General features: G+C 44.7%; 1 protein-coding gene across 1 annotated transcript in view; it reads left to right on the top strand.

The window, feature by feature from the left end:
• CNGB3 (cyclic nucleotide gated channel beta 3) overlaps window positions 1-16,849 on the top strand; it is a 100,403-nt gene that overhangs the window by 32,793 nt on the left and 50,761 nt on the right. The window contains exon 4 of the mRNA XM_011375916.1: window positions 2,628-2,649. Within this exon, the coding sequence (XP_011374218.1) occupies window positions 2,628-2,649 (22 nt within the window). The remainder of the gene's footprint in view (window positions 1-2,627; window positions 2,650-16,849) is intronic.

Raw genomic sequence — 16,849 nt, forward strand, 5'->3', positions numbered from 1 at the left:
ATAAACTGTGGTACATCCACACAATGGAAAATTATTTAGTGACCAAAAAAAATGAGATATCGAGTCATAGAAAGACATGGAGGAAACTTTAGTGCAAATTGCTAAAAGAAGCCAATCTGAGGAAGCCATGCACTATACGATCTCAACCATATGCCATTCTGGGAAAGGCACAACTAGAGCGATAATAAAAAGATCTGTGTTGTCAAAGGCTCAGGGAAGGGACAGGGGAATGAAGAGCTGGAGCACGGGATTTTTAGGACAGTGGAACCATTCTGTGTGATAGTCTAATTGTGGATTCATATCATTGTGCATTTGTCAGAAACCACAGAACTGTATAACCACAGAATAAATCCTAATGTAAACTGTGGACTTGAGTTAATAATAATGAATCGACATTCATTCATCAGTGTAGGAGATGGACTACACTGTGGGGTGGGGCTGGATAAACCAGAGAAGCTCTCTGTACTTTCTGCTCAATTTTTCTGTAAACCTAAACTACCCCCCAAATTAAAATATTTTTCAATAATAATAAAGTCTATTAATTTTAAAAGATCTTACCAGTCATGAGAGCTATCTACAGAACAGGCTGCTTACAATGAAAGACAATTACTATGCTTGACAAAGTTCAGAGAGAGATCAAATAGCATCCGTCCTGACTGGAGGAGAGAGATTTCTTTGAGTGGAAGGCCATGCAGTGCGTAGCCTCTGAAAGCCCTGCTGTACCCCTTTAAGCACTTAGAAATTTCTGTCAGGGCACAGCGCTTATCAGATTACCTCCTTTTGCGTCACACTGCTGCGAAGGCCATCACTGTCTCCCCGTCATCACGCTAAGGATGGTAGAGGGAGGGGTGCGTCTGAAAGCCAGCTGCCCCCTTGCAGGGATGTGGCAGATGCCACAGTGGGAGGCCACTCGGATTCCCCTGGGGCCAGTCTCTCTGGTGATGGTGCCAGGCTCTACAAGCTCATTAGGATATAAGACATTTCTTTTGATATTTCATACCCAAGGTTAAGCCTCTGGCTCTATGAAGAAAACGAGTTTCTAAAAAGTGAAAAAGAATAGTGTTTGCCAGCATTTTTTTTTTTTTTGCAGTACATGATCTTTGCTAAATCCTAATGTATGAGGTGCTACCCTTTGAAAATCTACTAAAAATATACAGACATCTCCAGAAAAGTATTTACGCACATTTTAAAAGCAGTATGCAACTTCATGGGTTCATGGAATTTCTGAACCCAGTCTAGGAACCTCTAGGGATCCGCGAACCCCACATTAGGAGCCTGCAGGAGCACGTTCACCACTTCCCTTGAGTGTTCCCGCCTCTACGCCTGTGCTCACACCGTCGCTCCCCCTCACGTGCCTCCCACCTGTCCCCAATTCTGCTGAGCCCCCAATTCTGTTATCTGACCCCATAGTAACTAGCCAACTCTATATGCAGATACCACCCAAACATTCCCGGAGGCCTTCTCTGTAGCTCCCTTGGGACCTACGCTCATTTCTGTCCCCATGTCTCTGCCCCCTCTTTTGCCACTGTGGCCCCTCCGTCACGTAGACCCACATACCCTTCCGATGACCTCAAGCCCATTTGTTCTGAAACCTTGCCTGATAGTTCTTTATGATCATTGTGAATGTCACACAATTCTGTGACTGTGTTAATATAGGGTTTTTTGTTTTTTGTTTGTTTTGGTACTGCGTTCTGTAAAACAGATAACATGACTAACCTTAGCATCTCCTGACACCCACATCAACACAGGTACTCTGTAAGCACTTGATCGCCTTTCCATGGAACTTAGCGCATGAAATGTAATGTCATATTGTCATATTACATTAGTACCAGTCAATTACTACTAATTGAGTGAATGAGCGTATGGTGGATTTAAAAAATAATCAATTGAGGCGAAAGTCATAAAATGTAAAATTAACCATTTTAAAATGAACAATTGAGTAGCATTTAGTAAGTTAGCAGTGTTGTTCAGCAGCAACTTCTGTCTACTTTCAAAATATTTCCATCACTTTAAAATATTTTACCCATTGAACGGTTTCTCCCCAGTCTCTCCCATCTGCTCCTAGCATCCCACCAGCCTGTGTTCTGTCACCATGGATTTACTTTCAATGGATACTTCCTCTAAATGGAATTAGACAACATGACCTTTTGTGTCAGACTTCTTCCACTTAATGTAACCTTGTCATGGTTCATGCATGTTGTGGCATGTCTCAGTACTTCATTCTTCTTTATGGTTGAATAATAATCCATTTTACACACACACACACACACACACACACACCCCGTATTTTCCCTGTTCATCCACTGATGGGCATTTGGGCTGGTCTCATCTTTCAGCTGTTGTGCATAGGGCTGTTACACATCCTGCTAGATGGACTTACGTACCTGTTTTCCACTATTTGGGTATAAACCTCAGAGCACAATTGTGGAATCGCATGATAATTCTGTGGTCAGACTGCGTTCCACAGCTGCCGAGCCATCGTTATGATCCCAATAACGAACAAAGTAGGGGGGTTGCAGTTTCTCCATAACCTCGCCAACGCTGACCTCCCGTCTCTGTGGTAACGGCCATCCTGCCGCATGAGCAGTGGTCCTCCGGATGGTGCTTTCATAAAGCTTATGTCTGAGTCCGCCTCCGAAGTGCTCTGAAGTCATTCCCTATAGTACTCTGTTGAAATTAGAATTCATCATTTTCTATCCTTTTCCTTTAAAAGAGCTTTATAAATTATGTTTGCAGCCCCACAAAACTTGGGCTTTCCCTGCACACAAGCAAGACTTTCTGCCACGCGAGGGTCTGACGGCAGCATGCCTCTCTCCAGCTGCAGTGCTGGCCCTTTGCTTCCAACGCCACCACAATCTCTATGACAAGTATCTTACCACCTGAGTAAGAACCTAGGACTCCATGCGGCATGGCAGGAACTGTAATGACCCCAGCCAGTCACCAACTGCATGACGCCCTGAGCCCAGGTTATTGCTAGAAAGCCAGACACGAAGTTCTGTTTCCAAAAGGCCACTTATATAATTGTGCTGACAGTTACCTCCTCTTCTCAAATACTAGATTAAAAAGAACAGAGCCATAGGGCGTCTACAATATTTTTAAGCGGTAATCTCTTTTGCATTGCTTTTGCAGCTTTCTCATAGCCGATAGAATGATTCTGTCACGTTCGCTAAGAGAAATCAAGCTGCAAATGCAAATTTATATGACTATTGATATCCTTGATTTCCATAAAAATCTGTGATGCACAACCAAGATCTGTACTGTCTGCAGACAGATCAAATGGGAGCTCCCTCAGCCATGCCGGGTGATTTATGGGCAGGTTCTATGGCTGTGTGCTATTATGCCCTTCAGAAACGAGGTGATTTGGATTGAATATTCAGTGCAATACAGCCTGTGAATGACCATACACATAATTTGCACAAGACATGGTAAGTAATTTTGACCATAAAATTTGATTACAATGTTCATCAGGAGAGTAGCCTGCCTCTCTGAAAAGCCTTGGAAAGTTATGTTGTAGTACCATATGGTGTTTTTGATTTTCCACATTTTCCTCTTGAAGATTAAAGTGTTTTCTTGCAGTGTATCATGTTATTCTCTGTAAAATATTAGTTTTACCTTACACATAAGCAAACTAAGTTTAAGTTAATGTCAATCAATTTTAACAGATTCACCTTCCAGCACACATACTGCTAAAATATGACCCAAGTGACAAGATTCTCACTCATTGTGTTCCATGAACTCTTAATGTTCTCCTTTTTTTAAGAGAAGTAATTCACTATAAGACTAGTTTAGTCTCTTAAAATCAAAACACTCACCTTACAGATCAATGAACATTGAGTTCTGATTATTTCCATTTCCTCTTCTAAAGCTCTGTCATAATTTGTATATAACTTTCTATCACCTATTTTCCATAAATAACTTTCAGTTAGATGGGCTGGGACTCAGTTTGTTCATCTGAAAAGGGATGTAATGAAGCCCATCTCACTGAGTTTTGTGAGAATCACGTGTGATGTTGACACAGCTAGCTGTCAAGGAAAGTTAGGATGTTTTGGCCTTCCCTTGAGAAGAGAAGAGGCAGGCTTAAGCCAGCGGAAAAGTGCGGCTCTTGCCAACACTTTACAGATTTTAAACTTGCAAGACTACTCGTGGAACAGACTTTAATGAGAGTGCAGATGATCCGAGGAGCTCGTCAGCCTGCACGGCCTGATTGGGTCAGTCCGGGGTGGACCCGTGAGTCTGCAGTTCTGCCCGGCTCTCGGGGCATGCCCGTGCTGCGCTGCGCGTCCCCAGGCCGCACGGCCGCACGGCCGCCTGAGTCACAGGGTCAGTGCACTCTGCGTTTCTCTGAGAACACCGCGTCCGCCATCAGGGTAATGATGCTGGGTTTTTTTTAACTTTTAATTTTGGATAATCATAGATTTATATACCATTGTAAGAAGTAACATAGAAAGTTCCCTTTTACCCTTTACTCAATGGTAACGTCTTGCAAAACTATAGTATGATATCCCAACCAGGATATTAACATAGATAACCTGCTAATCTTGTCCTTCTGCTTATTGGTGTGTGTGCATGTATTTAGAGTCAGGTCATTTTATCACGTGTGTAAGTCCATGTATCCATCGCCGCAGTCAGGATACAAAACACTCAATCAAGGATCTCTCTTGTCGCCCCTTTATGACCCCCGTATCTTCCTCCCTGCTGCAGGTCTGTCCCTGGTGGCTCCCAACAATCACTGCTGTGTTCTCCATCTTTATGAGTTTGTCATTTCAAGAATTATATAAATGGAATCATATGATATTTAACCTTTACGCATTGGCTTTTATAAGTATAATTCCCTAGAGATTCCTGCATGTCGTTTTGTGCATCAGTGATGCCTTTTAATCTTTTTTCTCAGTAGTAATCCATTACATCATTCTGTCATTGTTTAACCATTCAGTCATAGAAGTCGTTCCTGGTTTGACATTATCACAGGTAAAGCTACTGTCAACATCTGTGTTCAGGTTTTATGTGAACACAGATTTTTATTTCTCTGGGATAAATGTCCAAGAGTGCAATTATTGGATCACATGATAATTGCATGTTTAGTTTTATAAGAAACTGCCAAGGTGTTTTCCAGAGTGACTGTATCATTTTATAGTCTAACTAGCAATGTATCAGTGACCCAGTTTCCCCACATCCTTGCCAGAATTTGGTGGTTTCTTATTTTAGCCATTCTGATAGGCGTATAGTGAGATCTCATTGTGGCTTTCACTTGCATTTTTTAATGGCCAGTGGTGCTGTACATCTTGTCATGTGCCCATGTGTGGTTTGTGTATGTATCCCGCTTCCATGAAACACCTGTTCATGTCTTTTGCTCACATTATAATTGTATTTTGATTTTCTTGCTGTTAAGTTTTGAGAGGATTTTTATATATTCTAGACTTTTGTTGATTATGTAGCTTGCAGATATTTCCTCCCCGTTTTGTCTTTCCATCCTAACAGGATCTTTGACAGAGAAGTTTTAATATTGATCAGATACAATTTATAGTTTTTCTTTTATGGACTGTGCTTTTGGTGTCAAGTTTAAGAACTCTTCTTCTAGCCCCAGAGCCAGAAGATTTTCCTTTTTTTTGCCTAAAAGTTTTATAGTTTTTTTTTTTTTACGCTAAAGTTCATGATCCATACTATGTCAGCTGTCGGATAAAGTATGAGGTTTTGGTTGAAGTTCACCTTGTTGCCTTGGATGTTTGTTTGTTGCAGCAGCATTTATTGAAAGAGCTGTTGCTTTTGTACCTTTCGTCAAAAATCAGTTGGTGCCTCTCTAAGAGTGGCACAGACATCCTGTAGTCTGTTCCCAGCATTAGATAACTGACAGCAACGAAGTGAATGGCGGTGACCCAGTCAGAACAAATTCCTGATGAAAATGTAATTATTAGTAGAGAAGGGACGTCATCAGAGTCTGCTTGCGTCTTAAGGACAGTTTCGATGCAGCGGTAGACGCGAGCAGTTCTCTCGCTGACTCAGAAGCTGTCCGCAGCCTGTTGAATTTAATCTCCTCTTATTTACTTCTGATAGACACTTCATCCTTTCACTTAGAAGCTTAAAGGAAAAAAATTATTTTAAACAATTATTTTATCCGCATGCCCAGCACTTTCTTTAACATATTTAGTTTGGCTCTTTAGTGCTTCAGGTCAACTTGATGCGTCTTCACACATTTGGAAGAAAGAAAAGAAGAAACCATGAAAGTGATACTCAGAGTATTTCTTAAATATATGACCATCCTCTCCTTTATTCCAATATCAGATTGAAATTCATTTTACATTATTTCTTTATTTTAGGTACCATTAACTCTTTACCTAGAATACAAATGATCTCTCTCCATGCTTTCAGAGAAAAGAAGCTGTGCAAATATTTCCCAGTTAAGGAACTGTACCCCTGCTAACCATTTACCACTCACTCCCTTTTAAGGAAGAATCTTCCCCAGTACTTTGCCTCACCAGACACTGAGCCTCCTAATCCCTAGCTGGGCAGGACTGGGACCTGGCGCCCCAGGGCTCTGAAAGCCACACACGGGCAGACCACCACAGTTCACCTTCTGTTCTGTGGGCCTGTGCCCAGTGGGCAGAATCAGGACCTAACTCTAGTGTCCGGTGGTCAGCACCCTGACTTCCGCCCTCCCTGGCCTGACTTCCTTCTGCGCTATTTCGGGTTGCAGGAGGCTCTCCTGTGGTTTTGCGTCATCATCGGCTCAGACAGTCTTGGGATCCCTCTTTCCACACATCACCTCCCTTTGCACTTAAGCCACTGCACTACTCCAGAGGGAACCCCGACCTGTTTGGAGCTCTTCACTCCATCTTCACTGGCATTAAAGGAGTCAGCGCTTGCATCCTGAGCTCCTCCTTCCATCCCCACGTCACAGCCACACACACTGCTGCCAAGGCAGTGACAGATGCCTCAGGGTCATTGGCATTTGCTTGGGGGAGCTGAAATATTTCTGCATCCCTCTTGTCACATCTGCCTCTTGCTACCCACCATCTCATTCCGTTTACTCATAGAGAAGCTACTAATCTCGTCAGAACCCAGGACATTTAGTACTAGTGGCTGGGGTCGCTGTGCCTCAAAGGCAGGAAACCAGGCCTTGCCTTTCCCTAGACGGCTCCCTCTCCCAGGCACCAAGGCCATCTGGGCACGAGTTCCTTCTGACGGAGGTTGCCACTCGCAGTGGGATCTCACCTGTAGAAAGAACGCGTTTCCCTTCAGTGTGTGGCTCCCAAATTTAGATTCAGGGAAAGGCTGGAGAATCTGCTTTAGCTGCAAGGCCTAAACTGAATTTCTCAATTTAACTTTACCAGAGCTCTATATTCTCTGCCAACAGAAAGCCTAACTACTTCATCTGCTTCCACTTTTCAAACCTTTTTACCTTATAAATTATATTTCTAGTGTTGAAGGAAGAGGCCACCATGTAAGAGCTGACACAAAAATTGAATTTGCTGCTTGCTAAGCCAGCAGAGCTGTGCTTGCAAGGTGAAGTCTCCCTGAGCACAGCAAAGAGCAGATCTTACGTAGGGTTTGCCAGCACAGACTGCAAGGAAAATTCACTTCCCGTAGAAATCTCAAGATACTGCAATACCACCTTCTAGGGTCCAGTTGTGTCAGTGAGAAGCCTGGTGCCGACCTAATGGCTTTGTATTTATAGGGTTTTCTCTCCACCTCTGGAAACTTTTAGGGTTTTTCCTCTTTAATCTTGGTGTTCTGAGATTTATAACTGTGCTAGGTTTGAGTTTTCTTTATTCATCTCACTCGCATTTGGTGATCTTTTTGAATCTGAAGACTTGCACATTTCTTCAGCTCTAAAAAAAAGATTTCTCTGTCGTTCCTTTGGCTGGTTTATCTCCTTTTGTTCCTCTGTTCTCTCCTTTGGGAACTTGTCTAACTTAGGTTAGAACTTCTAGACTTACCTTTCACGCCGTCTTACCTTGTCCTGCACGCTTTGACACTTGTCCTTCTGTGTACAATCTGGGAGAATCCCTCAACTCACTGAGTCTTCCGTTGCGTCGGTCCTGCAATTTAGCTAACTTTATATGTATTTTGTTTTTGTTGTTTTATTTTTGTTTTCTGGATGATAAAAATTTGTATCCCTAAGTCTCTAATTGATTCTCTTTCACAGTAACCTAATGAACATAAAATCAATATCCTCTCATCTCTATGAAGATATTAATTACCACCTATTTGGTTCATTCTGTTCCCTCCGGTATTAGTTTTCCCGTTTGTTCATTTGAGTGCTTCAGATAGTTGATCTTGTGCAGTCGTTTGATAATTCTTGGCTGTGTGATCATCCTTGTACTTGAAATTGCCCATAACTGTGTGGCTCAGGAGTGTACAAAGAGGGGACAATAGGAATGGTCTGCCTTTGGGGTAAAAGTAGTTTATCACCAACATTATTCACAATTATCAGTACGTTGTGATAAGAAAAAGCAGACCAAGTTTTGGTCATCTATAGCTTTTTAAAAATTCCCTCCAGGCAAGACACCCCTTTACTGCCTGCACCTGGGGAAGGTCATTCCCACCGAACCCCTCACCCACCTCCTCACCTCACCCCGCCATGGGGGGAGGCCATTGCTGTAGATCCCGTTCCACGTACTGTATTCTTTGTACAGTGATTGTGGGGAGAAGTGTGGCCAGGAGCAGAGCGCTGACCCGCTGTCCATGCGTGGAGCCCCCAGCTCCTTCTGGTTTTTGCATCCGCCTGGGAAATCCTGTGCTTGTCCAGGCCGCTCCCGTCTCACTGCCCTTCCCGGAGCCAGTTGCTTTTCCACCCATTCAGGGCAGCTTTGGTGAGAAAGAAGGCGCGCTGCCTCGCCGAGTGTGGTGCCTGTCACCACCCTGCTGGTTGACCATGGCCCTGCCGGCCGCTGCAGCCAGGACCCCCCTCGCTTCGCCACAGACATCTCCGGTGAGAGTTCGGGCCATGGTTTTCTTCGTGAAAAATGACAGCAGCAGCACTGCTCTTGGCGCATCACAATTTGCGAGAATTAAATGAGTTAACGTGAACCCCTGCTCTTTCTGTCTTGAAGAAACTTCTCAAATTTCCTGTTTCATGGCTAGCAATTTCCTGTTTTCCAGCATTGTAGATGTTTTAAATCATCTTTTCTGTCATTTTGAGAGATTTATGACATTTAGCTCATTATCTTGATCCAGTTTTTCATCTGCTTCTTAAAATAGCTTTCCCCCTTTTTTCCAGGCCTGCATGCAATCTGTAGCAGTCTGTTCAGGTGGCCATAGCCAAATACCGTGGACCGGGTGGCTTAAACCACAGAAACTTACGTCTCGCCGTTCTGGGGGCTGGAAGTGCAGACTGAAGCGCTGCCGGGGTTGGTCTCCAGTCAGACCCCTCTCTCTGGCTTACACTCGGATGGCTGCCTTCTCACTGCGGCCGCACGTGGCCTTTCCTCTGCGCACGCACAGGGAGAGGGCTCTGGCTTCCCTTCCTCTTCCTGTAAGGCCACCAACCCTGTCAGATGAGAGCCTCACCCTTACGACCCATGTAACCTTCATTCCCTTTCCGGAGGCCCTGTCTCCAAATGCTGCCGATTCAGGGCTTGCGGCATCAGCATATGAATTTGGGGGGCACAGAATGCAATCCATAGCACATCCTGACACATCAGCTTTTAAATAAAGACAACAGCAGTTTACTCAGAAGAGGCTAGTAAGTCAGAACAAATGTAAAGGCATATATAAAACGAAAGGAATATTAGTTAAAGGATCTTCAAAGTGAACAGATATCAGGTTATGTTTTCTCATACAGAGTAAGTGTGCAGTAAGCATCTGCTGAATAAATGAGTGAGACATTTAAAATGCACCTCAGAGCTTCACCAAGATTCCAGTTTTCAGGAACATTTTTTTAATGCATTCTTCAGCTCTTTCAGTTTGCCCCTATATGGAAAAAAAATGAAAACATAGTTGTTGCTTACTTTGCTCTAAAAAAAAATACCTGAAATCATTAAGGAAGTAAAGATGTTTATTGAAATGAAATGTATTAGTATTATGACAATTTTATGTTTCTATTGATATGGATATTCATTCCCTTTCCCATTGGGTTAAGATTTGGGAAGGATTGCTATTGTGTATATCGGTGTGTTTGTTGATGTGTTTGTGTATATGTGTACATATAGGTCTTATGGATATAAATTTGTAATCTATGTTGCAATATTTTTATAGCTTTTTTGTTAGTTTAGTCTTAAAATAGTTGTTAAACTTCATAAAGTTCGACACCACTACATTTGTGGGCCATTAGGATGTGAGCCACAAACAGTAATAGTGAAGACCATGGACATGACCTCTAGCACTGGCAGGCTAACAGAGGAAGGGTCTGTGGGGTCAGCTGCCGAGGGGTGCAGAGCCAGCTCAGAGCTGCTGATGCATTGCAGCACGTTCTCGACAGATCAGGGATAATTTAGGTTAGGAAATTGTGCATCATACGATCCATATGTACATTACCATATGTACAAACTAATGTGTACAGACAATAGCATATGCACGACTGCAGTGTGAGAGACAGCTCAAAATCTCCTGGGAGAAGGCCGCAGAGTGAGACTCGGTTGAGTTGTATCTGTCCTGTCCTAAATTTGCTTAAAACTTGTAGGTTTTATGGTAGATCACCACATACATTGGTAAAAATCAAAACTTCATAGTAACATCAGGTATTTTCAATCAGAAATTTACTCCTAAAAAAATGTTCACTTATTCAAAGCAGGCTTCTTTGCTTCAGATGTGACTTTTGAGGACAACTGTCTGAATTTATCATTAATTTTTGTGAAAGCACAGCAAAAGATAAAAGGCCTGCTCCTCTCTTCCCCCGAAACTCCTCAAAGTGGAATATAATTTTTTTTGCCTAATTCCTGTCTGCCATTCAACACGACGGAAATAGCAGGTTTTATAGGACTTCGATTAACTGGAATTTTTTTAATGAGTCAAATCATTGGAAAATGAATTTAATTCTTAATTTAGCATTAAGAGGAATCTAGCAAAGTTTGCGAAAGCCCAAATTTATTCAAGAAGATTTATTAGAGGAAATGAATATCACTTTTAATTGAGTTTGGGAAATAATGAATGGAAATTCAATATATTATTTAGAGAACAAAGACAGATCCTACATACTTTTTTACAAAATACTTATTGAGACAAATGGGAGAAAATGATAAAATTTTACCACATTGCACATTTCTTCAACCAAGTTTCTTAAAGATGATGAAGTCTTACTTGCTAGAATTGTAGGTGCCTCTCGTCCCCATCCTACTCACTTTGTGTGCAGCACGAGACACCACTGACCTCCTTTTCCAAACTCTTAGCTTTCCTGATTTCGTGACATTTCTCTCTCAGATCTACCTCTGTAATTGGTACTTCCCAGTTCCTTTTCTCATGCTGCTCCTTAAATGTCAGCAGATTCCACGGTTTGACCTCCTCTCTTTTCCTGTCCTGTGCCAGCTCTTACCAGCAGTCTGACCCACCGTAATTCCCCCACCTCCTCTAGGCAGGCGAGTCCCAGTTCAGCATCTCCAGCTCAGTCCAGCCACGGACGTCCAGACACACTTCTCAACTGATGCTGCGCTGGGTGCATTAGGGAAATAACGGTTCTTCATTTACACCTCAAGTTGAACATGTACCAAATTGAACGTGTTTGTATGTCTCTTACAACTCATGTCTCCTTCTGAGTTACCCATGTGGACGCAGTTATCCTCTTTGCTAACTGTTAGTTTCCTAGGGCTGCCGCAGCAAATTGCCACAAACTAAGTGGCCTATCAGAGCAACCACGTATCCTCTCACAGTCCTGGAGGCCAGGAGCCTGAGAGCAAGGTGCGGGCCAACCTGGCCCTTCTGAGAGCCCTGAGGCGTGCCCGTTCCAGGCCTCCCTCCTGGCTACCGCCACTGCTGCCAGCAAGCTGGGTGTTCCTCGGCTGAGGAAAACCCAACCCAAGCCCCGCCCCCCCTTGTCACGTGCTGATCTCCCTGTGTGTCTTCTCCATGTCTTCACTTGGCCTCCGTACAGGGACACCAGTCATTAGCTTAAGGGCCCACCCTGCTCCAACGTGACTCGATCTTAAATCCAGGAGTTACATCAGTAACAGCCCTATTTCCCAATAAGGTCATAGTCTGAGGTGCCAGGTGGACGTGAACTTGAGCGAGGCACCATTCCAGGGAGCACACTGACCCGGCCTGAAATCTCCTGCTGTTGCATCAGCCCGCGTGCTCTCACTTGGCTCCCTCCCTTCGGTCACACTGCCTCCTTCCCACAGCCAGTTCTCTCTTCTTTTTCAGTGATTTGCCTAAAACATAGCTAAGAGCGCCCCTCTTCTGAGAATTCTGCTGTGCTTCCCCATTGATCTCAGCTGGCCTTTTAAGCCAAATTGTAGGCGATTTGGAATTCTACGGCAAAATGTTTGAGTCTTCTCTGTGTCCACAAGGCAGCAACTAACACACCTTGGTCTCAGGCTGTCCCCTTTGCCTAGCGTATTGTCTCTTCACGCGATCAAAGAGCCATCCACCCTTCAAGGTTCTGCTCAAATGTCACCTCCGCGTGAACTTACCCCGACCACGCCCCATTTCACCCCCTCGAACTTAGTCATCCCTCTGCGTTGTCATGCTAAAGCGACAGTCTCAAACCAGGGAACATGTGTCACGGGGTGCGCGGGAAAACGTTCCCCACGAGGGCAGAGAGTTTCAAGATCCACGTCTCATGTGCGGCCTCTTTCTGAAAACTGACGTTCCCGCGCCCCGCACACCGCCTCCCACACTGGGCCTTCGCCCCTGCGTGGCGGCAGGAAGGCTGCCCCAAGCGTCCCGCATCGTCATGCTGCACGGCCGGAGAGCGGACGCGCCCGCGGCCCGGCTCAGGGCGGCCGTCCACCCCACGCTTTCTTTCTGCCTGTGTCTCTGACGGAATTTAAAGAAACGGGAACACTGCTGCAGCCATATCCTTTCCACCAGCTCTTCAAAGTGAGTTTTCTCTGCACCTTTATCAGAAAAAGGAATAAACATCATTCTAACAATAATTAATTCTTTATTTTTCCATAGGTACGCAAACAAATTTTAAAAGCCTCATCCATCTCAGTAAGCAATGAGTATCCAATAAGACTTTCCTTTCTATGTTTATCAAAATGTGTAAAATGTCTTTACTATTTACCAAATATTTCATCAAGGACTTACAAGGAATAGTTTTTTAAATCTATAATTAGTAATATAAATAAAAAAATACCAAATATAGCTCAAATGAGGCCTAGTTGTATAAGACATATCCATTGGTTTCCTCCTTTACCCCCATTCGATTTTTTGTTTATCCCATGAAATAGATGTTTTTTCATCTCTATTTACCTTTTTCAGTTCAGTCACTAAATTGCCTAAAGAAAAATACATTCCTAGCTTCTGTGTGTATGTAAGTACATATGTGTGTACATACATATATATGTGTGTATGTACATATGTATGTATATACATATCGATATGTGTGTGTATAGGCAAAGATTACTCCAGAAAAGAAGCTGGAACAAAAGAAAATGAGATGAAATAGATTGAGGTATAAATGCTCAACTAATACAAGAAGGGAAATGTATAGTAGATGAAATATAGCTATGTGTTTGAAATGCTGGCATGCTTTCTAATAAATTTTTAGCATTTTAACCATGAGGTAGGTTTGCACAGTACAAACTGGTGAGATTAAGTGGCAATAATATGGTCAATTAGGGCTTTTAGATAATTCAGGGAAAGGAAAAACATTCTCCTTAGATCTTAGGCTTGAATTAGACACTGTGACAGTTCGAATATCTGACTTTACAGTTAATGATCCACCAACCCTCAACTTCACTTTTTATAGATTTTTTAGCACATCGAGACACATCAAATAAGGCCAAACAAAAGGTTAGAAGTAGTGGGTTTATTTAGTCAATACACATTTATTAAAGACCTACCTCATCCTAGGTCTTGTGGAGAATAAAGAAAACTTACAGTTTTTGACCTTGAGAACTTTGGTCTGTGATGATGTCATCTACGTACATCACTCCAAACATCCCATTCTCACTGATGACACCAAGATCTTGTCGCCAGACCTGTATTTCTGAATGCCTCGTGGGTATTTCAGGCAAAGTCCTTTCACACAAAGTCCTACAAACATCTCGAATTGAACATATACACACAAAAAAAATCCTCACTTTTTCCATACACCCACTACACACAAACACCTCCTTTCTGAATTTCTGTTTGTATTAATGTCGTCTTTATGAATCTAGTCTCTTGTAATAGAAATGTTGGAGTTAGTCTTGATTCCTTATGTGGATTTATCCAGAAGATCCAGGAAGTTCTGATCCTTTGCTTTCTGCCCGTGAGCAGTCCTTTAGTCCCTTTCCTGAGCACGCTCGCTTTGCTCTGCGGCCTGCGTGGCCAGCATTCATCTCCAGCCCTCCCTCTGTCACTGCTTCTCCCAGATGTCTCCCCGCCCGTGCCCACCCCCCCTCAGTGCTCTGCTGAGCTCCCGTTAGCCTACAGGTCGGTGTCCAAACTCCTCAGTAGGTCACGCAGGAGCATCATAACCTGACCGAACGCACCTTCCCGGACCTTGCCGCCACCCTGCCAGCCCAGCGCTCGTGCACACTGCGGTTCAGGCGCAGCAAACGCTTGCTAGCATGTCACTTCCTTGCCATCTCTGAACACGCTGTTCATTCCCAAGGCCTGGAAAGCCCATCATCTTTCATTCCTCTGTCCGAGGCCTTCTTGTCCTTCCAGACGTGAGATGTTTCTCTGCGAAGCCCTCCTTGATACCCCAGGCCAAGTTCTAGGTAGCAGCACTCTCTACACCTTTATTACTTATTGTCACTTATTCATTTGTCACATCCTTGCCTCCCCATGAAACTGTGAGCATCCCCAGGGCTAGCCTCTGTCTCACTCAACCTTATATTTCCAGTACATAAAGTAGAAACTCCATAACTGTTTGATGGGTGAATAAACTTCCAAGCGTACTAAGATTTTAAGAAGAAATCTGTGAAATGATATATATGACAATACTTTTTAATCATAAGAAAAAAAGGTTTTTTGGTTTTGCGGATATACTGCCCCCTATTTATTAAGATGTATCAGATTTTCTTCCGCTGAAGCTCAGTCTTCACCATTCCAGACACTTGTAAAGGTCTTAGTGGGCACATTTGAAGAACCTTGATGCCCAGGCAGAACTTTTATATTTGAAAGTGGTATAAATTATACTATGATAACAAGAAGGGAAGAGAGAAAGATACCAGTGGTCTGGGAATCTGTGGACAATGCCAGCGATGCTGTATCTGTGGGCCGGGAAGGGACCAGGGGTCAGTGGAGAGGGGCCCACAGTAGGGCTCTCTTTACATGGAGCCTTCAGGTCACCCGGTCCCCAAGTGGACTCCCTGGGTTCCAGTTTGGGAGTGAGATGGAAAGGGCAGGTGTGACTGAGGGGAGGTAAGGGTGGGCAGAGCCTGTGCGGGCCCGGGCAGACCCGCGTCGGACCTGAGGAGGAAGGATGCGGGGGAGAGAGTGAGCTCTAAGGAGAACCCGTGCAGAGACGCCATCTTTATGAAGTCCATGGGTTTACGTCTCATCCCCTGTTAGTCTGCTTGAATGTTTTCTTAGAAGGGAAGTTCCTTAAAGCAGGGGTCCCCAACCCCTGGGCCATGGACCAGTACCGGTCCGAGGCCTCTTAGGACCCGGGCCGCACAGCAGGAGGTGCGCAGCAGGTGAGGGAGCGAAGCTTCGTCTGCATCTGCAGCCGCTCCCCAGCGCCAGCATCGCCGCCTCAGCTCCGCCTCAGATCACCAGGTGTTACATGCTCGTAGGAGCACCGGTCCCTGGTACCAGAAAGGTTGAGTTAGTTTGTGTAACAACCTGTCACAAACTTAGTGGCTTAAAACAGCACCCATTGACTAGCTCACAGTTCCGTAGATCAGTAGGCTGGGTGGGCTTGGCTGGACTCTCTGCTTAAGGTCTCACACCGCCAAAAGAAGGTGTTGTCCAGGCCTGGCTGGGCTCTTACCCGGAGGCGCCAAGAAGAATCTGTCCCAAGCTCATCCAGATGATCGGCAGAATGCAGCTCCTCATGGCTGTGGGACTGGGTCCTTGTTCCCTTGTTACCAGCTAGCCGAGGGTCACCCTCACCTCCTGGAGGCCTCATGCAGGTCCTGTCAGAGCCCCTTTCCTCTTCTGAGCCAAATGTGCAGAATTTCCCTCAAGTAAATCCTTCCGTGCCTCAGGCCTCTGACCTGCTCTGTCACCAGCTCTGCTGTTAGTGAGAGGCTCACCTGTATAACGTCCTTACCTTAGAGTTGACTGAGCCATGTGACGGGCTCGATTCCGGTTTAAAACCCACCGCATTGGCGGTCCCCAGCACTATGCGGGACGTGCACGCCAAGGGCCACCCTGGGATCCTGCCTGCCATGCCAGCTAAAGCTTTCATTCTGCTAATGATACGATTTAGTGGCAGAGTCACAGTTGAGATCCATGCGGGCAAGAATGGCCACTTGCTGTTTGCGGGTGCCAACTGTTCCCTGGCACACCTGTATTGCAGCGGCACAGTTTCCAGCAAGCCGAGTGCTGGAGTCATTCTGTTCGGCTGCAGAAAGGAGCAGCTAATCATCTTGGGTATATTGGGAAGGTGGAAAAACTTCGTCCCCTCCCTGTGTGTCTCCTCATGCCCTGTCTCCACCGCCACTTGTTCCCCTCCTTCATTTCAAAACACAGACGAATTGGGGCCCCCGTCATAAACGAGCACGCCGACGCCCAGCTCTGCGACCTGGTGAGACGGCTGCGTCAGAGGACAGCCCTCTACAAGGGGAGGTTGGCGGAAGGAGACATGTCCTCCCCCGAA

The sequence above is a fragment of the Pteropus vampyrus genome, unplaced genomic scaffold, assembly GCF_000151845.1.
Source record: "Pteropus vampyrus isolate Shadow unplaced genomic scaffold, Pvam_2.0 Scaffold280, whole genome shotgun sequence".
In the NCBI taxonomy this organism is placed as follows: Eukaryota; Metazoa; Chordata; class Mammalia; order Chiroptera; family Pteropodidae; genus Pteropus; species Pteropus vampyrus.